The sequence below is a fragment of the Doryrhamphus excisus genome, chromosome 4 (assembly GCF_030265055.1).
Source record: "Doryrhamphus excisus isolate RoL2022-K1 chromosome 4, RoL_Dexc_1.0, whole genome shotgun sequence".
Taxonomy (NCBI): Eukaryota; Metazoa; Chordata; class Actinopteri; order Syngnathiformes; family Syngnathidae; genus Doryrhamphus; species Doryrhamphus excisus.
The window spans coordinates 7,904,218-7,928,248 of NC_080469.1; the positions used below are offsets into that span (position 1 = coordinate 7,904,218).

The following is a 24,031-nucleotide window of genomic DNA, read 5'->3' on the forward strand; positions in this document are numbered from 1 at the left end:
GAGATGTCGACAGTAACCCCCCCCCCCCCACACACACACACATACACACACACTTCCTCTTTCCGGTTTTATCAAAGGGCCAGCCTTAATGGGACAACAGCCAAGGGCTCCGGTCAGTGACGAACCCCGTTCGTGGGATGAATATGGAAATGTCAAAGGATGCGTCTGTTTCCCAGCCTAATTTTGTGACAGCATACTATGAATAACACCTATTGCTACACCTGTTTCCATTGTTGTTTTTGTGTGTGTGTGTTTGTTTCGGGAGCGAGTCAACATCGATGGTCACTTGAGAGTTGTATTTGTCACTTCCGGTCTCTGTCGACTCTGCAAGTGCCCTTTGCGTGTCATCCTCGATGACGTCATACCAAGTGCCTTGGGGATATTGATGAGGGACAATTCAATCGACAGATATGAATATTTACCTATTTTATGTTGTCGTGTCGTGGATGCATGTAATCATTGTGATGTAATGTGTGGAGATCATTTTTACCTCATCTGAGCAGCTAGAATGTAAGATCCTCTCCTCTTTGCCTCCACCCAGTGTCTGTATAGTATATCTCTGCATACAGTGTAGGAGCCATGAATGGATGAATATATTTGGATAGTGGTGTTTGTTTATGTGATTATGTTTATGTTTATGATATTATTTAGGTTTGTTGTGGTCACGTGGATGAGGGAAGTAGGTCAAATGGATATGGGCGGTGATGGTTTGTTAAAATAGGCACCTGCTCACCGGTGTGGTCATTTCTTTAATCTCTGTGATTACTTTGATTATGAGTTTATGCACGGCATCATAAGTAATTTTTCTTTAATAAAAGGTTAAACTTATTTTTTCGTATCTCAGAGATTTTTTTATGTGCGGCGCGTCAGACAAAGGAAAGGCCCGGCTTCAGCCTCTCAGCGACTCTTTTGCATGGTGAAGTTGCTACAAACTGTACTGTACAGTGAAATACTGTAGTTCTACATTTGAACACCCATTTAACCCCTACATATATATATATATATATAATGCTTTAAAATTATATCATGAAAACAGTGCTGGTATTGGTGCCATGATTCATGTATGAAAAGGACATTCAACATGACAAGTTTTTAAAAGTTCGTATGGGCCTTTTGTTTGTTTTTACAAAAGCCTGGAATGAGATTCCACAGCACCTAAAGACAATTCCAACACTGCCCCCCCCCATGCTCAGCAACTGATGGAATACTCCCACTGCACTCACCGAGACATTTTCCCTCTGTTGCTGCTTCTCTGTTTGTCCTCTGCTGGCTGCTGGCTGCTGGACTAATGGTGTCGGATGTGTTTATGTTCTGCACAGCAGGAACCTCCTGAAACGCAGCATGTATGCTGAGTCATGCCTGATTTACTTTTTACAGTTTAAAATTCCAATTAAAATAATATTTATTACATTTTAAACTATTTGCATCCAAAAAATGTTTTTTGACAAATCATACAATCATTTTATTGATGGAGAAATTGAACATTAGGCTTATCCAAATGGACATTATTTGTTGCATTCCAGGACAAAACTATTTAACACAAACATGTTTAAAATCTGTCAGTAATGATGACAATGAGCCGCTTTTGCATGAACAATTGCATATGCTCTAATACCTTGGCATCTTACAACCGCTTGGAGACACTTGTTCACGCTATAAATGACAAGGTGTGTCAAAGTTGGTACTTTAAGGTTTTATTTGTATGATTTCATTGACAGGATTATTGATTTGTGTCTGGTCAAACCGGTATCCTATAAAATATACACGACTGGAGTATCACACCAGGTGGGACAACAACAGCAGTATACAATAACCACTAGCAAGAAAAGAAAAAACTAAATGTAATCCATTTCACATTATACCTTGGCATAAGAGGCATACACTTGACACGGCAATGGAGGGATGCATCATCTATCACTTACCATGTGTTGGGCTCAGGTTCAGACTGGTGCAAATAAAAGGTAAGATAAAGGAAAACTGGATTTCTGGTACTTGGTCTACAACACGAACACAAAGAGAAGTGGAGACATCATCCTATACATAGCATTGCATTGTCCATCAGGTCTGAAAGATCCCTCATAGATACAGTGTGCTATCGATATTGTACACAATACGTAGAGGACTGTTTCAAGTCAACATGTAAACGTACCTTACACAAACCTTGCAAGCTAACGTGTATCATTTGGCTTGTTGGAGGTGAAAAAAAAAAACTAAATTTAGTGTCACAAAGGTCAAAGACACTACAAAGCATACACAACTGCAGTTCGGATGCGTGCAAGATTAACATTATCTGTCATGTATACACTATCGCGTTGCTCACATAGCACCAGAAGCAGGGAGGGTGTCGGCTATCCTCCCCTTTCAATTTGCAGAGTCTATATCTACCACGATATACAGCAGCCTCATTCATATTACAAGTTTGAGGAGGCGAAGGAATAACGCAAAACCATTTCTCAAACTTTCTACATAATACAATGAAGTTGAACTATAAAATACCCTTATTTTTTCCTCTCAGTGCAGTCAAATCGTTAGGAAATGACATCATGTGATTGAAAAAGAAACAAAACATTATTTCAAACACAGAAAGTGCAACTATAACACAATAGGAAGACCAAGGTGAATTGCTGACCTACAGTATATGCAACACAAACACAAAGCTAAACTTAAACAGTGTTGTTTGTTGTGATTAGGACCAGACTTTTGTACAGTGTAACATGTTTTGCTAAAACAACAATGTTACAACAATAAAAGAGGGATCTGACTTTTGGTTAAATCGTTGTGCCACCAGCATTTTCCCACACATTTGTCTTCAGGGAAAAACTGCTATCTGCTACTAAAATGTCCAATACTGTTACAGCTGAATCCTTCAATGTAATAGTGCCTTCTTTTTTGTGTAATATACCATATCGGTGAGTAAAAATGGAAGAGTGGAGTGCAGGACAAGTCAGGTGTGACGTAACTCCTGGTCTGGTCTTGTGCATCACTGCAATTTGACGCACCTCCACACACAGCTTAGCCAAGGCTGGTGATATTGGCTTTTCCTCCAGGGGGAGCCACAATGCGCTGGGTGGTACGGCGGGGAATGTTGTCATCAATTTGTGCCCCTAATGATAACAACATTTAATAGTATTCCGATTGTGAGAGGATGTCTTCTTGTGCAGAAGGTGGGTTTCCACTCACCAGACAGACTGAAGCCAGACTGGTGGAGGTTGCGCACCGGCTGTTGAATAAATTGTTGTTGCTGCTGCTGCTTGGTAGGAGAAGTCTTCACAGAAGAGACAGAGGACAGAACCTTGGGAGTAATGGTCACCTCGCACACTGGCCCATCATACTGACCCCGGGGGACTCCTCGCAATTCTGTCAGCTGAACACACAATTGAATCTATCAGTGAGATGGCAATGTGACTACCGGTCATTTCCTCCCTGTGGACACACCCTGCTTCGGGCCTTTATCCTCTTGTAGACATGGTCTGGAAAGGCTTTGCGGCTGATGTAACGCCCACAGCCTTCCGTGGTGTGAAGGCTGCCTTCCTCCAGCACAACCTTACCTTGGCTGATCACCACAAGAGGACCTCCACGCACCTCAGTTCCCTCAAAGATGTTGTACTCCACAGCCTATGCGGAAGAGAGGGAGCCAAAGACAGGTCCAATGACTAACACATTCTAATAGAGTAGATCCCTGCCTGTTTACGGTCTGGCATTCACTCCACCATCATTTTTTTCTCTTCTTTTTATTGTACATAGTTGAGTATTTTTGGGGGGGTGAATTAAATAGAAAGTGGTTTGATGGTGCTATCTGCAGGGTGAAGAGCGCTACAGACATGAATCCAGCAGCGATGCCTCACAGGTCAAATATCAAAGTGGCCCCTGCATTTTTCTGTATGCAACCCTTGATGGACACCCCTAGTTTACAGTCTCAAAAAAAGCAATTAATTTTTCTTGATATTTCCATCAGTCAAGATTTTCTGCCATTGATGGGAGAGGTTCTTGCTATACCTTCCATTTTTAAAAGCACTCCACAAAATAATACCAAACTATAAATAAAAGATGTCCTTGGTAACTTATGACTGTGGACTTATAAAGCAAAGTAAGCGTCCCACCAGGTTGTGGTTTTTGGCTGAGATGATCTTGGTGACGTCTGGGTCCCACAGCACAAGGTCAGCATCAGAACCAACAGCAATACGGCCTTTGCGAGGAAAAAGGTTGAAGATCTTGGCCGCGTTTGTGCTGGTCACTGCCACAAACTGATTCTCATCCATCTTTCCAGTCACCTGTTGGAATGAGGCAGCCCATCATGTGAAAAAACAACACATGCATACGGGAGGTTTCTTGCGCAGAGAGAACCGTGGTTCTGATCTTGCTCACCACACATTTGTCCCAGATTAGGGACATCCTCTCCTCAGTGCCATTGGTGCCCTCTGGGATAAAGGTGAAGTTATCTTTTCCTATTGCACGCTGAGATGTCAGAAAAGTGCAGTGAGCGCTGCCGGTCACCTGTAGGTCCCCACTTAATGTGACAGAACACAAAGGAATTAATCCCCATTTCATGATACCTTTAGTCACAAAAAAGTAGTATGGCAGTAAAATATGTTTATATATGCGTGTGTGTGTTAAAAAAAATAATATGCTATTCTAATACCAACCATGACAACAGAGAGCTGAGGTAATCAGGGGTGGTGGGATCAGGACTCAGTGGTGGGGAAGTGACATAGGTCGCAGCCTTGGCCCAGTTCTTGCTCCAGTAATGGGTTCCATCTGTCCCTAAGCTGGCTGAGATGGGCTCCCCGAAAACCACTGAACCTACAAGAACGTGACGGGTCAGTGTGAAACATAAGCAAAAAGCATGATGGCAAATAAATAGTCCAACATTTCATAGTGTACCCTTTTTCCTTGCCAGAGCGATGACATCAGCAGCACTCTTGCTCATCACCTTAGTAATGTAGACGGGACAATTTGTCTGATTGGCTATGGTGATAGAGCGATTGACTGCTTCTGCCTCCACCTGCCAAAGACACACACAGACAAAAAAAGAATGATTTTCTTCTTGGCAGCCTCCCTCCTGTTATCTGCGATCTGATCAAATTTCACACCATCTCACCTCTTCAGGGCGGCTAAGTACATGACCCTCAGGACCAGTGATGCCCAGTTCCAGAATACGTTTCTGCTCCTACTCAATATACACAAGAACATCATATTCCAAATGACCAAAAACTGCCAAAACTTGACATGCTGGTTTAATTTACCTCAGCAATAATGTCTCCATTCTCAGCATGCACTTGAGCAATGGCACCAAGGTCTCGGATGACGCTCAATACCTCGTAAATCTAAAATATCACAATAAGGGCAAGTGAGCTTAAGAACGTCAGACACGCATTTATCCCACAGACATGCACCATGACAGCTATTTCGCAGAGGGGAGAAGACACCGCTACTATTGTCCAGGAGCTGTGCGTACCTGAGAGTCAGAAAGTTGGAAAACATCCTTATAAGCCAAATAGACCAGGAAAGAGTTGACACCTGAAGATAGAAAACTTATGAGAGCCAAAGGTAGAAAAAAAGAGAGCAGAAGAGGAAAAACTCAGAGCAAAGGAGGAAGGGTAAAAACAAAAGAATAATAATTACAAAAAGACATGTGAGAATCCGTGGAAATGGTTCCTTTTAACTGTCACATTTATTGACACATATTCCCAACAGGTAATTTGTAACTGCACTGTCCAGTACAGTTCCAGTATCTCAAACGCAGACCTAATGTGTGAATGCAGACTGCATACATACCATGCTCCTTCGCCAAGGTCTCCATCTCCTCCTGAGTGCCTTTGCTCCAGTCTGTGAGGTCCACGTGGAGAGAATAGTCACAGCAAGATTTACTGTCAGCCCATTCCCTCCATTGCTTGAAAGCGGCAACCAAGCTGCCGCCAGGCTCCGGCACCACGTGATCGACTAGAAAACGCCAACAAACAGGCTGCATTTATTGGGCGGAAGCAAGTGTTGTAATAAGATCAAACGCCTGATGACATGCACACACATGAAATGCTTTAATCTCTGCAACAAGATTAGTGTGCTTTAGCGAATAACACACACACAGACGGACAACATACTAATCATGGTGGTGCCACCCGCCAGAGCGGCCCTGGTGCCCTGGTAGAAGTCATCTGCTGCCACCATGCCTCGATCAGGCATCTGGAATCGGGTGTGCACATCAATGCCTCCAGGCATCACCATTCTCCCCTGAGCCTCGATGATCTTAACTCCACCAGGAACAATTAGGTTGTCGCCTATTTGCCTGCAAGTAAGAGAGAAGGGCTCAGAGATTACTGTCTTCATCATATGACGGAATATACTCAAGATAAGAAAAACGTGCACTTTACTTACTTGATGACTCCATCCTCCATGTAGATATCAGCCATGAAGGACTGATCATCATTTACTATCTTTGCCCCTTTAACAAGGAGACGATCACTCTGGAAGACAAAGGCAGATTTTTTTTTCCTGTTAAAATGGTTTAGCATCACATTTATTAAATTACTTTTAGACAACTCAAATGTAATAATACACTCCCGATGATGAAAACCTTAAGACCAGTTGAAAAATTACAAAAAATTGTGATAAAAATCTGCACAGAGTTTGCATGTTCTCCCCGTGCATGCATGGCTTTTCTCCGGGTACTCTGGTTTCCTCCCACATTCCAAAAACATGCTAGGTTAATTGGCGACTCCAAATTGTCCATAGGTATGAATGTGAGTGTGAATGGTTGTTTGTCTATATGTGCCCTGTGATTGGCTGGCAACCAGTCCAGGGTGTACCCCACCTCTCGCCTGAAGACAGCTGGGATAGGTTTCAGCACCCTCGTGAGGATAAGCGGTAGAAAATGAATGAATGTAGTACAGTACAGTAATGTCTGGAAAAGTGGGCCAGAGGAGGACATTAAGTGGCAAGTGCCTGTAAGAGAGCTGACAGCTAGCTACCTGTTGAGAATAATAGAGGCAACGCACGTCCGTGTGTGCATAAAGCATAGCAATACAATACATATCGTTTGCTGTCGATATGCTTTTAGCTGGCTGGCCAGAACTGCTGCATGATTAGAGATTTGGATGGGTGAGGATGACCTACTTAACAGAGGAGATTTTATTTCTTTCGACATCCCTGCAGCATGCCCATATTACTAAGCAGTGTGATTGAAAATGTGCACCACGGAGATGAAAATGCACATGTATTTCCTCACTTTAAGCACACATGCAATGACCCAACCTTTCCCTCAACCCTTCTGTCAATTAGCCAACCGAGGATGCTCGTGCGAGAGTTATAGGTGACAGCTATTGAGCTCGGTTTTCACGTTTTGAATAAAAAACAGCGTTGAGGCTTTGTTAAAGAAACCAACAGTGCTGGCTGGCCATATATAAAACCAAAAAAGTGAAAATGATATGCTGAAACTGTATGTTACGGTGTGGTTAAGCGGTCGCTAGCTCACCGCTGAAGGAAAACCAACACCCACACACGCAAGTACTGTCGTGAGGTCTAAAATGACAGGGTCAAGTATAACGAAATACTCACAGTGATTCGAGGAATGTTCTTTTTTCCTTGATAACCCGACATTTTGAGTATCCCTCCAGCGGTCCCGTCTCTTGGCTAACGCTAGCTAGCAAGACTGGTGAAAGGATGACTGGATGCTCACTGCTCAGTCGACGCCCTGGGCAATTTGCACCTGTCTGACTATTTCTGTCGATATCAAACAAGGTTTACGTGGTTCTGTCAAGTGCACCAATTAAAAATGCGTGTCACTATCTGAGAGTATTTGTCAAATTGTTTTAATTTATTGCAGGAACAGGTCCCAGTAGACAAGCACCAATAATAGAGGGCTGAAACGCAGTGCGCGTGCGCAATACCCCACCCTGCACAGCCGTGGCTCCATGACTCCATGGGGGGCGCAAAAGGCAGAGGGGACCTTTAATATTAGTGCAGAACTGCCAACATGTCAGAATTTTGTCTTACTCAATATGCAATTTGACTCTTCGTTACGATTGTATGCCGCACTGATCTCCATTGTGTTACATTTCAGTTTTGGGACCTTCGGCCTTGTAGTAGGTCTGCTTTAGTGCAGGTGTACCTTATGACATGTCACTTTTGTTATTGTATGTCTTTATTAGTAACATTTCTTCTATAGTCCTTTGGAACACGTATTAAAAAAAACAAAGTATTTGTTTCAGCTTTATTAAGTACAAAGTCAGTCCATGGTTTCCATTATTTTCTACTGATTGCTTACCAGCTGTGCAGAAGCCCATGTCAATGATGACACACTAAGTGTTTTGAGTTCTACTGACTATACATTTCCTTATGGCACTTCATACTTTAAATGCAAGTCACCGCCTTAACTGTACACAAGCCCATACCAAAATACTGAAGATGAGTGAGTTAGTATGTGTTTCAAAACCAAATCCATCACAGCAGTCAAAAAAATTTGTCATTTTCACATAACGGGAATGTCAACTTAAAAACACTGACAGGTCACCCAATTATCCATCTTCATCAATTGGCATCAATATACAGAAATTACATGCACTTACATTAGGAAATGCTTATCTACTTATTGTATATTTTCTATAGAAGTACACTGTACATATTAAACACACTAATGGAAATAATTAGACAGCAAAAACTAGATTCAAACAGGCTCATGGAAACATGTTGAGTGGTGGTTTCTGCCTCAAGCAATGACTCAAGTAGATGACAGCAAAAACACATCACTGACACTTACATATATGCAGATATCATTTGCAATAATATCAATGTATTGTTAAAACAATGTCAGGAGGTTTCTACAAGTTGGAGCAGAGCACAGCTTAAAGTATCTCCACATCTACACATCTAAACATGTCAGTCGAATGACACATCACCAATGTGCAGTGGTAGAAGATATGAATTTGACACTCTGTTGTTGCTGCACACAGTGTTTAAAGAAATATAATGTAGAAATAAAAATAGCATATGGCCTGGTAAATTGCCACGTGGCCCATGTTCCATTCTTATTACATACTCAAAATACCACAAAATGCAAAACTCATTCGCTACACTGTAGATCAAGATTTAAGATTTCAAACTTCCAAACATAAAGCTTTAAAAATCAAAAGCACAGAAAAAAATGTGGGATTCCACCGTGCAGAGTTGTTTCTATGTGACAACTGCACCAGTTTAGCTCAAAAAGTTAAGGCGTTACAAACTCCTTCTGTCCTTGGACATTACTACCTGTACTTTTGTTCATACTGAAGATATGGCGCACGTTTTTGGTTCACAGACTGTGGGAACTGAAAGGCCAGATGTCTGGTCACACAAAAAAAAACAGAAAAGAAAAAACAAGGCGCAAAATATCGGAGACCGACTCCCAACTCTATAGCTGACTGATAGCTGACAAACTCTTGTCACATTTGTGTTTGAACATGATATTTCCCATCTTGAACAGGAATTAGTATCGACTAGATACAAGTCAACTGGGATGCCCCGGGTCAAGATGTGAAGGAGTGCAACCACATTACAACATGTGTGTGAATACACTTTCAATGTGACAGAATCTAAGGCTGATTGGGGGGGACATGTGGGTGCACGATGACTGCGGAGGGCCATGGAATAGCAGGGTGCTTGAAAGACAGGATGACATCCAGGCACTGCTTCATTCTTGACTCAGAAAGAGCTGGCGGAGGCTGTGGCAATTCTTTTACCAACGTACACCCTTGAAAGACAAAACAAACAGGATATTAAAAACAGCATAACAGCACAACTAATAATCTTACATAGGGAATAAATCTAACATGTACTTAGGTTTCAGTGTGCAGGGAAAAGGTAACAACAACAGTGGTACATGTATGCCGCACATACAGCCAATTCCTAAAGCTTAAACATGAAACTTCTTACCCAATTCCAAGAGCAAGGATGTGTGAAATGAGAAGAGACGGGATGAAAACTTTGAGGAATTCAGCAGAGAATACGCCGCCTTTCTTCATGACGCCACTCTTTCTCATACTAAGTGAAACTGCACGCCGAGGGTGCCTGAAGTGGAACTCCCTGGAAAGAAAAACATCAAATCAGCACTGTAAATAGAAAGACAATAATAATAAAAGCTAAAGTCGCTAAAGTTATAGTCCCCATCAAGATGGAAGTCAACTTAGAAGTGAGACGTTACTCACTTTGGTGGAATATTTTCAGGCCTGCTGGACCAATCAGCAACCCACTCTACTTCTTTGTTCATGAGGATGTCATCCTCTCTGTCTTTGTCGGTGCCCTCTTCTTCTGACTGCAAAAAAAGCAAGAAAAAATAGACTTAAAAGTTGAAATGAAAAATGAAGAAGAGTACGGTCATGTATGCTATTCCATTATATAACTTTTTGGTTTGGCTCTTTGTGTTTGAAGGGATTGGCAGAGGGAAATCATATGACAATGACAATAATTATTGCCCAGTGAAAAGGATATGTGTCAATACGGCTTATCAAAATATGGCTAAGCTGAGAGTGATAATAAAAGGTGATTGTGTTTAGTATTCGTTTGAAAGGGGAGATACACTTTTTCCACTTTTCTGACCTATAAATGTAGTTAGAATGTTGCATTCCCGTGTTAAACAATACCAAAGTTTCAGACAATGAGGTTTGCGCATTTGGAAGTGAGCCCTGAAAGAAGTTTGAGATGGCTCTGATCGCACAGTTTCAGAGTTTTTTTCTACCGCCGGCTCTCTGTGATGACTTTCTTATACGGGTGTGTCCTGGTACAAGCTGTTAACCTGTTGAGCTGAGTTGGACCAATCACAGCGGAGTGGACACGCCCAGAGGCAGGCCGTGGGTGGAATGCATTACAACAGAGAAATTTTGGAAATCCAAGAAAATACAGCTGAGTAGGTGCAGATTCTGGAAGATGTAGAAGCAGGGGAAGCAGAGCTTGGGGTAGGGCAGAGAGTTTATATATAAGGAAGTTCGTCCCTCTGTGACATCACAAAGGGGTAGTTTTACCACACCTTCTGAAACCGGCGTTATGAACCATCCATCCCAAACTTTTTTCAGGGCTCACATCCAAATGCGTAAACCTCATTATCTTAAACTTTGGCATCATTTAACACAAGAATACAACATTCTAACTACATTTATAGGTCTGAAAAGTGGAAAAAGCATAATAGGTCCCCTTTAACTTTACAATTGCCCCCTCTTTGCCAATTAGAAAACAGTAACTTGGTGCCTGTTACACACAGGAAGTACAGTAACATTAGCTACTAAGACATGGGTTATAAGATTGGCTGCATCATACCTGACTACCTCTTGGACTAGACATGTCCACATCAAAGGTGATCTGACCCTCATCTTGGTCAGGGCTTGTTGGCCTGTGTGGACTGTGTCAACGCAATGAGGTTATACAGTGTATAATTGTTCACCATTGAGACACTATCGGACATGGCGTACGCCTCACCTGTCACAAGAGGAGTTACTGGGGCTGGATTCGTGCTGTGCATCGAGGAGGATCTTCTCCATGTCGCCATTGTGAATGGAGGAGGACGATGGAACATGTTCTAATCCGCCAATAAGGGTTTCATCAATCTCAGGCACCACTTCCAAGGTTTGACTTATGCCAGCGTTTGCATTCATTTGGTCCACACTCTGTGTCATCTGCAAGCTTGTGTGCATGCCCTGAGCTCTGGTATTTCCATTCAACTCCAACTCTACCCAGGATCCTGTGGAAAAAACAATGTGCAGTTCGTTCACGTACAACCAACAATATTGTGTTGACACAATTTACGCAATTATAGAGCTGTAACAATTAATTGATGAATCAATGATCCAATTAATCTGCAACTGTAGTTTGGTGTTGGGTTAACCTTTTTTTAATTAAAAAAAATGCCTCTCAAATTAACTATTTCTTAATATTCTTAGTCATCCATAAAAGCAGACATATTATATTTGTGTTTTGACTTGAAAATTGTGATTAATATTTGTGCCTCTTTTGTGATATGTTGCGGACCAAACCAAACTTTGCATTTGATTTATATTGATTTGGCCCCCCTAATCGACTACTCGAAACGATATGCTTCCGAATAGTGTGATTTCAGGCCCAAAGTGTTAACACCCGGTATCAAAATGAAGAACTAACCGTACAGCCACAGTTATAAGGACACCAAAACGAAAGTGTTATAAAGGTAACTATAAAAGCAAAAAGGCATACGTACTTAAATACTACCCTGGACTCTGAAGGGTTAACTATGTGTGACGTTTTAGTCATAACAGCTGCACTGCATCAATAACAGCGTTCATGTTTGTGCCACTGCCCCACTGACAGTCAGACCATTTTTTCCAGTGTATTATGCAATCCATTACAAACAGTCATCTTGGCCGAGCACACAATTTACATTAATTGCACCAAAACGTCCCATTAGTCCGACTAAAAATAGAACTTCATCACCATACGTGACGTTATAGCGACGTGTCCAAGCATGACAAATTAAATTTTTCACAGCCCTAGGTCACCGTTGCATAACAGACAGCCAGTCCGGACATGTTGGTTCTCTAACTGTTTTCCGATCCCATGATTTGACTTCTTTGCGACAGACTCGGCTCCAGTTAAATGTAGATTTATAACGCAGTGACAATGTAATAACGGCCGCCACTAATTACCTATTTCCACCTGTTACAGAATGATTAATTTAGAAAAACTCTGCCCTGGCAAAGTGCAAAACCTCACAGTATTCGGAAATGCAAGGATGCCCTTCATGAAAAGCAAAGGTTTTTTTATCAACGCTCGTTCGCCTTTTTGTCTCGAGTTGTTTTCATTTTCCTCAGAGCCCGCCCAGTACTGACTTGGCTTCGTGATTGGCTACCATCTCCATCAGTCAAACAATCAGTGAAGCCTATTGGTAATCTCGCATCAACGTCAGTCTACATCATCCAACCCTCCAAGAGGATGAGGAAACGCTTTCACCCCATATAACTTTTAACAAAAACTGTTACGGCATTACTGTGGTCAAAATCCAGTTCATCTGCAAAAAATGTCAAATACAGCGAGGTTAACTAAAGCGCATTACGACAGACGATGTTACGTACCGTGAAGTCCGGGCTCTTCGTTATTGTTTTGTGGAGCAGCAGTGGTGGACATGTTGACTAGTACCCAGTTTCAGCATTCATCAACATGACCTGGGGGTGCGCATGCGCAGAGGAGTCAAGACGCCAAAGATGGTGTTGACATAGGTAATAATTGTTCATCTTTCATGTACAAACGTATGTTGTGATGTAAATAGCCGAACAAATTTTGACAAAAGCACAAGGCTGACGTGATGAGGGGATCCTAAATTGCGTATAAAAGGTGGACCCAACACAATCATGGTAGTTCATTTGTAAAAATGCGAAGGTGGGTAAAATAATTACATTGTTACATTCTACTGTTGGTCATAAATAGATGTGTGATATGCAATATGAACAATAAAACCATCACGCATTTGTTGACTTGTTTTTGTTTGCCAATATGGGTGAGTTGGTCTGGATCAAAAAGCTACTAAAACCACCAAAAGGTTGTCTCAGATTGACTATCTTTTGACTACTTGCAAATCAAGCTGCAACTAGCGGGCTGGATGTAGCCCCCAGGCCGTAGTTTGCCTACTCCTGATGTGGTGCATAATAGTATATTAATTAGAAATCAAGTTTTAAAACTGTTACTTTACACCTAAACTTAGCTTTAATGACAAATACATTAGAACGTCCAAAACTCTCCATGTTTATTCAAGAACTCCTTGAAATAAATAATTTAAAAAAAAACATACAAGTGTAAAAAACCTGTAAATTAAAAGTGCATTTTAAGCCATGTGAGGTACAGTATAAAATGCTACTGCTAGAAAACAAAATCCACTGATGACATTTTAAAAATTTCAGTCTTGTAGTTCAGTACAGACATCTGAAAATGAGTCAACAAAGTTAAATTCCCAAGGCTTTCAATTAAGGCAATTTTAATTTAGTTAGACTGTTTCCTTGAAGAACATCCAGCAGCAGTTAATTCCCCTGAGAGTCTGGCATGCTAGAAAGTTCAAGAAATGCATCTGCAGGTTATCTTAATTCTTGAAAAAAAGGCAAACTAAAATATTTGGACAGTTTGCAATATATCTAGTCCACCAGCAAAGAACGCAGCAGGAAAGTGACACCAATTTTTGCCCCCTTAGAAATGGCACTGAATGTTTTCAAACAAGATTCACAACTGAAAATAATACAGATCATAACTGTTATAAGTCACAACAGTGACTAAATGATACATATTTTAATAATCCCCCTTTCAGGACATTTTCTTCAAAAGTAATATCTTTGAGACCATTCGTGTCTGTGGACAAACAGAAGAGGCGGTATTAAGCCACCTTTGCTTTTTACACAGAAATCAGCAGAGGTGGGATATGGCTGTAACTGGGTTGTGCTGTTTAATGACACAAGGACAAACTGTTTGATGCTGTCCAACTGTGATACTGCTGAATTTCCCTGGGAGGTTGCAAATCATACAAACCAAAAAATCCATTGTGAACATGACACATTACTGGAGGACATTCAAAATCCTGAGAAAGCATCAGCACCACCCTATTCTGTTGGAATGACAGTCATTATAAGTCGAACTGATGAAACATTTTCTGGGATTCAGAATCCTAATACAATGAATGGCTTGATCGGCCCTAAAACAGTAGTAGGAAGAGAAGAAAAGAAAAAAGTGGAGACATTCTGCCCATTTGCTGGAGAAAATTGGCGTTATGAGAGAGGAATAACATAGCAGACAGGAATAATAAGTGGTTTCTCAGAGTGCTTCACAAATTCACCCTTGAAATAATTTTCAGAGAGAATGTACAGTAAGTGGTAGTCTGTGAGTGCTTTGAATGCATTGACAGAAAAAGTCACAGTCGGCTAAATGTTGAAAATATTCTTCTTTGGACATCCCAAATCAGAAATGACATGCTTCAGATCAACTTCCATCTACAATCATCCAGACAGCTCAATAAACATCAGTGATCAGACTGTAACTATTGCCATAACTTATACAAAAATAAATCAGCTAGTGGCTATTGATCTCTTTTAGAGGTACAGTAGAAGACATCTTTAAAAACAGAAAAAGAAAGTAGATCCAAAGGGTAAAGCCATCAGTCTGCAACAAAACGTGGAAGATGGCGGCAGCAACGCACAACTTTGACATCCCACAACAGGAGAGATTTAGGCCACATTTTACCCCTTCATGTTCAGAACACCAGGCTTTTTTCCTGAGTAGTTAATGGTGGTCCATGCATTCATGCAGTCTGACCAGGGGACTAAATCCATGGATTATAATTTACAAGGGTAAGGTACTGGTTACTTTGGCATTACTCATTCCCATAACCACAATAGCCTCCGGCACTTGTATATGCAGTCCTGTCAAACAATTATTTTTATTGTTGTTCAACAGAATAGCACCCAGACTATTTTCTCACCATTTTCCAAAATACAGCCATTTCTATATACACTGATAACTGTCTCAATGATTTTTGGCAATGCAGCTGAGGGGAAATGTTTTAAACAACATGCACTTTTTTGTCTCATGAAAACACATCATGATGAAATAAACTCCTCAAACATATAAGCTATTACATCAAATTGACCAAGTAAAGAATGAAATTACTGTCAGTGACTCAAAAATGTATGTACTAGAAGTAATTTGAGTGTCTACTAGCTACCTGACAGATAAAAATCAATGTAAACCTCTGTCAGCCCTCGGGTAACAATTTAAGCAAGTGCATATTAGTATGCAGCAGAATAGGGTTGGTAATAACGGTACACCTTTGGGAATGAGGTTAACAGGCTAAATGCTAGAATGGCCCTTTAAGAACATAATTCATTATGGGAGGAGTGCATTGTGAATTTGCCAGAAAAATTTGCCAAGAACAAAACTTCAGGGCAAATAAGAGTTAACCACTTGGATCAGTAGTGCTGGATCAGTAATGCCAGTGCAAAGAAGATGTCTTAACAATTGAAAATATTTCCTATTAAAACTAATAAAACATGACAGCTACACAAATGTATAAACCATCTGTAGCTACCAAAAAAAAGTAATGTCACAATGGCACCAAAGAATACATAAAAAATGTTTTTAAACACATCTTCCCTTTGGTCTGGGATGTAGTGGAGTTGCAACAAGTAACTGGAGGAACAAGTGCTTCTGTTACAGGGAAACCCATGTAAGCCCCTGAATCCCAAAGTCTGCAACAAGACATACAAAGCCTGTAGGTTCTTGTATTAACCATTGAAAATGTGCTAATGTGATAATCACACTCAAGGTCTAAGACACAATTGAGCATTTCGACACATTTTGTTTTTTCTGTGTAACTGGGGCAGAAATGTTTATGAAATGCTAGTCGAGTTTGTCCTGGAATATGTACAGATTATTGGTGGTGGCAACAGCAATGATGTTGTCCATGGGATGCCAGGCAGTGTGGAGGATCTTCTTGTTAAAGTCCAGACTATCTACACTAATCTCATCCTGTTTGCGCTTCCCACCCGAGCTTACTTTGCGAGGTTTAAGTATGGACTGCGGTTTGCTGTTCTCCCGTGACGCTTCCAGGGTCACATCCTGCCTGTAGCCTCGGTCAAACATCCTGAAGAAGTTGTTGTAGGAACCCGTCATGACAACGCTGCAGACACACACAGATTTAAACTAAATTAAAGTAAATGTTAAATTGTGTGCCATTGGGTCTGCCTAGTACTGATAACTGCAGAAGTGATAAGACCAGCTTCACTGGTATTAAATAAAGAGGCAAACCCAAAACAGTTGTACGTTATGAAGCCAGAAAGGGGACAAAAAACTGAAAATGGACGGTGGAAAGGTTCATCTCACCTGTCGTTCCCATTCCAACAGCACTCAAATTTGTCAAAGATGCAATCGTTCTCATAGAGAGAACACAACTTGCTCCTGAGATATTCATGCACCTGTAATTACATAACAATGAGCACACTAAAATCGACCATTGCATGCATGCAAGAAGCAGCACTACCGACATTTAGCTTTGTGAGAGTTACAGACCTGATAGGTTTCCACTGGACGAGTCTCCATATTGAGGTCCCAGATTTTAACAGACAGGTAGTCGCGGGTCATCATGTATCGCCCACTGTGGCTGAACTTCACATCAGAGATGGAAGAAGTGATTTCCGAGAAAAAGGAACGATTGTTTGGATCCTCTGGCTCTTCAAATACTTGAAACGATAAACAACAACAAAAAAAAACTTGATGATTTAGAATCTAAATCTAGCTCTCCAATGAATTCTCCTTACATTTGGCATGGTGGTCGCACAGTGCTGATGCCCTCATGTCACACAATCGGATGGTTCCTTTACTACTGCTGTACACAAATGTGTTGCACTGGTTTGGATGAAACTCTGCTGCTGTGATCACTTCGGTCAATTCCTCCATGTTAGCTGGCTTAATGTCAACAATATCTGGGAAGGGGGAGTTCAGGTCCAATAGAAAGTATACAGCATCAAATTAAAAGCAGGAAACTTTATGTGCATTCATCTAATTACTGCTGTAGATGTGTGGTACGTTGTTATGCTTACTTTAGCATCACTTCATGAGAACTATAAGACAGAGTGTATGGTGGAATAAATTAAATTACATCAAATTAAATGATGGCCTGACATTAATGCAGGCCTGCTGGACAGCATTTCCCTCTTTTCAGTCTCTCTAACGTCAGCCCCCACCCACACAGGAAAGTATGTATTCAATTATTGGTATGGAAAAGGTCATCAGTTTCCACTGTATATCATCTAATCTGATGAGGTCAGCAAAAGGATACTAAAGCTGCGATCGGTGATCTCCAAGTGCCACAGGTTGATGCGAAGGTCGTCTGAGGACAAGTAGGTTTCACAATCACTGTTGACGGATATGGAGTTGATGTGGTAGGTGTGAGCGTTGGCAAACACTCTCCGGGGGCTGGCCTCTACCATCAGGTCCATGGGCATGAATACTGGCACCTAGGGGACAAGACCAGCTGTATTTACTCAAAGGGATCTTTTTTTCAGTAGGTGATGAACAAATATGACAGATTACTCCACCCGTAGCGTTGTAACTGTATTTGGATCTCTGTAACGACCATCATCTTCCTTCAAATTGTAACCTTCGGGTCTTTTGTCTCGCTCACTAATTTTCCACAGCTTGATGGTTTTATCTAAGAGAAGAAGAGGTGACAATGGAAAACAGATTAAACAAAATTAACTATTATTATTTAAACATTGAGGATTTTAGACAAGTTAGCTTACCATTTGTTGATAACAGGAAGTGAGCAGCATTTTTCTGGGGCAACCATCGAATCTTGTTGATCTTCTCCTCAATCTCAAGACTCTTCAGGTAGTCAAACTCGGGCTCATGGCTCTGAAAGGTGCTGTAAACGTTGTATTCTCCACGGCACTGCGGCTGATTCTTACTCTGTGAAACCAAAGAACAAAAGGCCATGTCACGTACAACAAGTTGTCACTGAGATTATGGGGCATCTTTATGGAACTTGTGTACCTCTGGCTCCTGTTGAAAGATGACAACACGACCTCCTTTGTCTCCAGTGGCTAGCAGCTCCCCAGAGTGGTTGAACTCAACAGTCGATATGATATCAGCTGTTAATGAGGTACTGTCATTAGGATTCATCAGAATAATTCACCTGTCAACACTGCATCCTCTGTTGAAGGTAACATTCAACCACAATGTCAAAGTTCAGTTGTATGTGTTTTTTCTGTCAATGAGCCGTGAGAACAAAGTCAAGCATGGTGAAGTCACAACAGACCAGTGACGCAGAACTGTATGTACACAGACCACATGACCCCAGTGCTAGGTCCAGTAACATTAAGCAGAGAAAACTAACAAGTGGCACCGAGAACAGCATTCACATCAAATCCTACACTACAACAATGAATCCCCATTTACTGCCTGGCACTATTGTGAGTGAGCGCTACACTTAACACAAGCAAACATAAGAGCCTGATACGACTTTTCTCTACACAAGCTCATACAAACAAAAGAGAGCAGACTATTTTAAGTGGTCCAATGAAGTTTCCACGTGATTCTAATTCAAATTCTGTACTGAAACGAAAAGAATTTAGGTGTATAAACCTAAAGGGTACTTATGGTTAGTACCCAGGGTTGCTCAGTGAAGTGAAAGTGTAATAATTCTAGCCTCTTTATCATATCAACAAAGATTAAATATTTTCTTGATCATTGTGATGCAGCTGGTCTCAAAACTATGCAAATTTAATTGTAAATTTTATTTGCAAAGTTTATAAACTTGCAGCCGGTTACAATACAATGAGCAAAACTAATACAAAATATTAAGATATACTCAGATTCAAGAACCCATCAGAAATAACTCACCAGCCTATCTTTCCAGTTTAACACTCTTTAATCAGAGAAAAGAAAAAAAAAAATCAATATGCCAATGCTTAGATGTAATGTGATACAACACCACCACTTAAGGCATTGTAGCATTTAAACATACAGCAAAAAGTGCAGGCAAACAAACTGACTGATGCAATGTTTTTCCCCATGTAACCAGCAAAGCAAACAAATAATGAGAGTCTGAATGCGAGCTGAATGCAGGACAGGATGTAGCAATGATGACCTTTGCTGCTTTCTCTTATCCGAAAATAATTGTTTCACACAGCAGGAACGCTTTAATTCTGGGGAAAAAAACTGGCAGACCAAAAGTCACAAGAGAATGAAAAGAGATGGCTCTAGTAGTCAACAGCTGTCGGGCAGCTCACAAGAATGTACCTTTAAACAGCGTAATGGCATCAATTTGGATATCTGACTTTTCACTGCATGTCCGACAGGTCATGAAGCAGTGAGAGACATGTCAATAAAAAAGAAGGTAGAGCTTATTGTAAATAGCATGTAATCCTTCTGTCTATAGCCAACTGGAACTTGTGTGACAAATAAATATTCCCTGTCAAACTGAACTAGCCTATCATGACCACCAATGTGTTGGTTAGCCCTCATGTAGATTTAACACGACGGAACAAAAATGTCTTACATGTGGCATTTAGCATACATTTGTCTCCTTGCTGGTGTAAATAGCCCCACTTCGTCCATCTTAATTTTCTTGTGAATTTAATGTTGTTTAGGGCTACGCCATTAGTCCTCCACGGAGGCTGGTGATCCCCGCTATTCATGGGTAACATCCCAAAGTCCCCAGCAAATGACAAAAAAATGAATAATGGACACACCCATAAAAATGCATACGTTTCCAAAACTCTAAACTCCATAATATGCCTCTTGCAGCTATTTTTTTACATATTAAAATTAAACAAAAAGCATACACTACACAGTATTGCAACTTACAAAATGTACAGTTTGACAACATTACGTCCCATTAAAGCATCTTCCTGCTGGAAAATGTTGAGTGAACTGACTTGTACCACAGCACCCTCTGCTGGATTCATAGTTGCAGAGCTCTTTCCCCTGAACCACTTTCTATTTAAATTACCACACAGAACCTAATTACGGACAATGTAGAGCAGAGGGAAAAACAACACAGAATGTGCGGGGAGTGATTACAAAACAGCAAATAAATAGGATACTGTAGATGCAAGAGGAATCTGGTTTCGGATAGCACAGATCGTTATTCCTACTTTAAAAAGTCCAATACGATCCGAATTAAGATATTTAGGCTAGGTTTGAAATTTTCCATCCAAACAAGTGTAATAATATTTTTTTCCCAAGTGCACGTAACCGTACTGGGCGATCACCTGTACTTACCTTCGGCGACGTCGTCATCTATCGCTCCTTTGACTTGCGAAAAGCACCACTGTACATCACCGCTCTCACCACCGACCCCTACAGGAGACATAAACCACCGTTTCACAACACCACAACCAGGAGCAACTTTACAGAGTATATTTTGAAAATGAACGCAATTAACACACTGACTTTTACACTTTTGTCATAGCGCTGCCAGCGCTAGCATCTGGAAGTCATGCTAGCTAGCATATGCTAGTTTACAAAAAATACAGACTACCTAAACTTGTTTTATTCTTGACACACTCACCAAAGACCAGTGGCTCAAGTATTACCTGCCATGGTGAGCGACTCTGGGAGAGAGACTTTCTCCGAAGCGGCTTCTGGCCCTGGACTGTAGCAGTGCTGACTCTGTTCGGCTTGCTGGTTCTGGGCGATGAGATGTGGAGGAATGAAGCTGACTGTCAAAATTATGCAGGACCATGCGCGTCCTTGGCGCAGCTGATGTAAAAAGTAATAAAGCCTCAGCTAAACAAAAAAATGTCAAGAACAGTCCTCGACACAGGTGTTTAGACTTTGCACTCTACTTTAAGAATTCCCTCGTCTCTGCCTCTCCCCACATTACACTTTCAAAATGGCGCAACGCGGGTGGTGTTTGACAAGCGTCGTCGGAGTCACACCGGGAGAGTGGCGAGGGTTCGCCAATAAATTAACCCATCTCACGCGATGAATCGTTCGAATTTATTTTTGAGTATAATCGCTCACGAGAAAACATGTCAATTTCGATTACAGCGTGTTTTTTTCTCAATGAAAAGTGCTTCTCTTTACAAATAACCGGAAACGCCAAATCCCGCCCGTGTGGTTTGGGACGTTAAATGAAATCAAACGCAACAACGCTCAGCGGTTGGATTTTTCTTGCCTCGCAAAATACGAGTTTTATATGCGAACTTTTAATTCGTTTCATCATCAGAATGAATTTCAACCAAAGCAGATTCACAGCATTTAGTCATATACTGTACTCTGTAAGTTAATTACATGAGTGTTCTGCAGCATAACACCTGTTACATAAATCATGTTATTGGTAGCAATTTAAAGGTAAGGCTACTGCATTTGGATGCTACTAATGGGTTTAATGGCACCATTGGCAGTGCAGCAGAGTTCCTGGACATAAATGTGACAAACAATTGCTCATCCAGGTTAAGCCATGGGTGTCAAAGTGCGGCCCAGGACCATTTCTGGTAACCCCACTGGCAAAATGGCACAGAGTAAAGATAAATAAGTAATTAATCACAGCACAATAGCAATAGCACAATGCTTTGACTTTAAATATATAAAAACTGTATGCAGCACTTAGTGTGAAACTTTGTGGACACACCTGACTTAAGCGGTAAAAATGATGGGTAAATGCAGTCAGAATTAGAACAGATGTATATTGGGTTCCCCAATAACCTAACCTTATTATTAAGGTTATTATTGGGGAGGGGGGTTACATACTGCTGGAAGCACTGTTATCACTTGCAAAGTAGCATAGAGGTTCTAGAATGGACATCTAACACTAAGAGATCAGAAACAAAGCAATAAATGATTCACTGTAAATGTTGCTGTTTTACCTGACACACCATGTTAATTTATTGTATAGGTTAATGTAGAGACACCACACATTTGAATTATGATGAGTGCAATAGATCAGAGCACAAGTTAACAGGGAAAAATACATAAACACTGAAGTTACTGCTCTGTAGACCATAATACTAAACTCAGTGTGAACAACAGGCCCCGAGTGCAAGTCCAATTTCACATGTCTTTTTACTTTCCCACCATGTAGTAAGTGGTCCATCGGGCAAGAAGCAAGGCACCAAACAGCATGGTGTAGCTGAAGAGGACAAACTTGAGTATTTCCCTGAACGTTCGCAGGAAACGGATAAACAGAGGCTCTGAATCCAGATGGATCTGCTGTGTCTTGTGACCGGGTGCAGCAAAAGTCGGGTGCCCCATGTTCCCACCTCGTCCCATTCTGCACAAACACACAATTCACGACAGACCATAACATTTACAGTTATACCACACAATCATTGCATTATAAATATTTCATGTACCTGAATAGAAAACACTAAAAACTAAACTAAAAATATTTTTTGTTTGTATAGTTTAACACCCATGTATTTGAGTTGTAAAATAATCATTCAAATCATTGTAACTGTGTTGACAGCAAACTATCTGCAAGTTGCACTAAAAGGTTTTGGTATTGATCTTTATGCCACAAGCATAGCCTCTTCAGTCATCAGTTTAGCTCTCAAAAAGCTCACATTTTGAGGTTGTAACTACAAATATGTATAAATTACATTTTTGTTTTAGTAAAAGTGGCAGCCAAGGCCAGGAAGACTAATTGAAAAGTACAAATTGCTTGTATGCATAACAACTCTTTTCATTTGATAAAATGAGACACTTTGATTCTTGAGCTGTACAAAAGTCTTAAAAGAGCCAACAAATATAATAACATGGCATACAAAATGCAGCAAGAAACAGTCCTAATTATGTCTACGCTATCAAATAAAGGCTTTAAAACACCCATACCTTGTCGTTGCAGCAGGATAGGCACTGTTTTCACAGGGTGGGCTGGTACACTTCTGGCCGTGAAGTTGGTGGGTGCAGCCTGGAGCCTTTCAACTCCCTATACAGCTGAGGAGGAGCCAAAGACAAGAACTGATCACAGGGATCGTATTCCCCTGGGATTGATTTAATGGTAGTTATGGCTCCTGTGCACCTGCTCCTCAAACAAACAAAGCTCTAATTTAATATACAACCTATCAAGCAAATCTCACACATGAAAATGTTTTTGTCTTATATCATCAAATAGAACAAAGTCTTGAATTTCAAAAAAATTCATATGGATTTACCCATGAAGAGTACACTGACTATGTCCTGTCAGCAGGTAGCTTGGTGTCTATACTGTAAGACAGAGAGAAGGTATTGACTGAAGACTAAAACCCGGCTGCCGCACAGTTATTCTCTGCCGGAACATGGAACAAATGGCCTCCTAATTCAATCAGTGCCCTGTGCTGTCAAATGATAGGCTGCTGTGGGCTGAGCTCTCTAGACAGCGCAGGAACATTATCGGCTGATCGGTAGGCCTGCTTCTGCACTAATTGCTCCTTCCAAGGGCTGGACCGTCGCTGACAGCTGCACTCACTCGCATATGCATCTTCTGCCTCATCGGAATCATCTTTCCAAAACAGATAGCAGTCACAGTACCAAATAATAAAGGGACACATTTCACTTTATAAGTTATGTAATGGTGTATTTG

At 41.0% G+C, this 24,031-nt stretch overlaps 3 protein-coding genes across 3 annotated transcripts; all 3 read right to left on the reverse strand.

Moving 5' to 3' along the window:
* Positions 1 to 1,678: 1,678 nt before the first annotated feature.
* On the reverse strand, positions 1,679 to 7,890 carry dpysl2a (dihydropyrimidinase like 2a). The gene is made up of 14 exons (XM_058071048.1): positions 7,552 to 7,890; positions 6,373 to 6,461; positions 6,099 to 6,283; positions 5,776 to 5,940; positions 5,456 to 5,517; positions 5,244 to 5,324; positions 5,099 to 5,167; positions 4,882 to 5,002; positions 4,644 to 4,800; positions 4,366 to 4,507; positions 4,101 to 4,271; positions 3,436 to 3,615; positions 3,181 to 3,364; positions 1,679 to 3,104 (listed from the first exon to the last, which is right to left on the reverse strand). The coding sequence occupies exons 1-14, from the start codon at positions 7,591 to 7,593 to the stop codon at positions 3,013 to 3,015; spliced, it is 1,740 nt and encodes a 579-aa protein (XP_057927031.1). The 5' UTR covers positions 7,594 to 7,890; the 3' UTR covers positions 1,679 to 3,012.
* A 302-nt stretch (positions 7,891 to 8,192) lies between these two features.
* On the reverse strand, positions 8,193 to 13,200 carry bnip3la (BCL2 interacting protein 3 like a). Its single transcript, XM_058071049.1, has 6 exons — positions 13,065 to 13,200; positions 11,440 to 11,701; positions 11,281 to 11,362; positions 10,176 to 10,282; positions 9,904 to 10,053; positions 8,193 to 9,721 (listed from the first exon to the last, which is right to left on the reverse strand). The coding sequence occupies exons 1-6, from the start codon at positions 13,114 to 13,116 to the stop codon at positions 9,673 to 9,675; spliced, it is 702 nt and encodes a 233-aa protein (XP_057927032.1). The 5' UTR covers positions 13,117 to 13,200; the 3' UTR covers positions 8,193 to 9,672.
* Positions 13,201 to 14,226: 1,026 nt separating this feature from the next.
* On the reverse strand, positions 14,227 to 20,839 carry ppp2r2aa (protein phosphatase 2, regulatory subunit B, alpha a). Its single transcript, XM_058070356.1, has 9 exons — positions 20,749 to 20,839; positions 18,517 to 18,614; positions 18,267 to 18,432; positions 18,063 to 18,175; positions 17,804 to 17,981; positions 17,283 to 17,447; positions 17,035 to 17,204; positions 16,849 to 16,940; positions 14,227 to 16,645 (listed from the first exon to the last, which is right to left on the reverse strand). Exons 1-9 carry the CDS (start codon positions 20,837 to 20,839, stop codon positions 16,366 to 16,368), a joined length of 1,353 nt encoding a protein of 450 aa, XP_057926339.1. The 3' UTR covers positions 14,227 to 16,365.
* Positions 20,840 to 24,031: the final 3,192 nt, after the last annotated feature.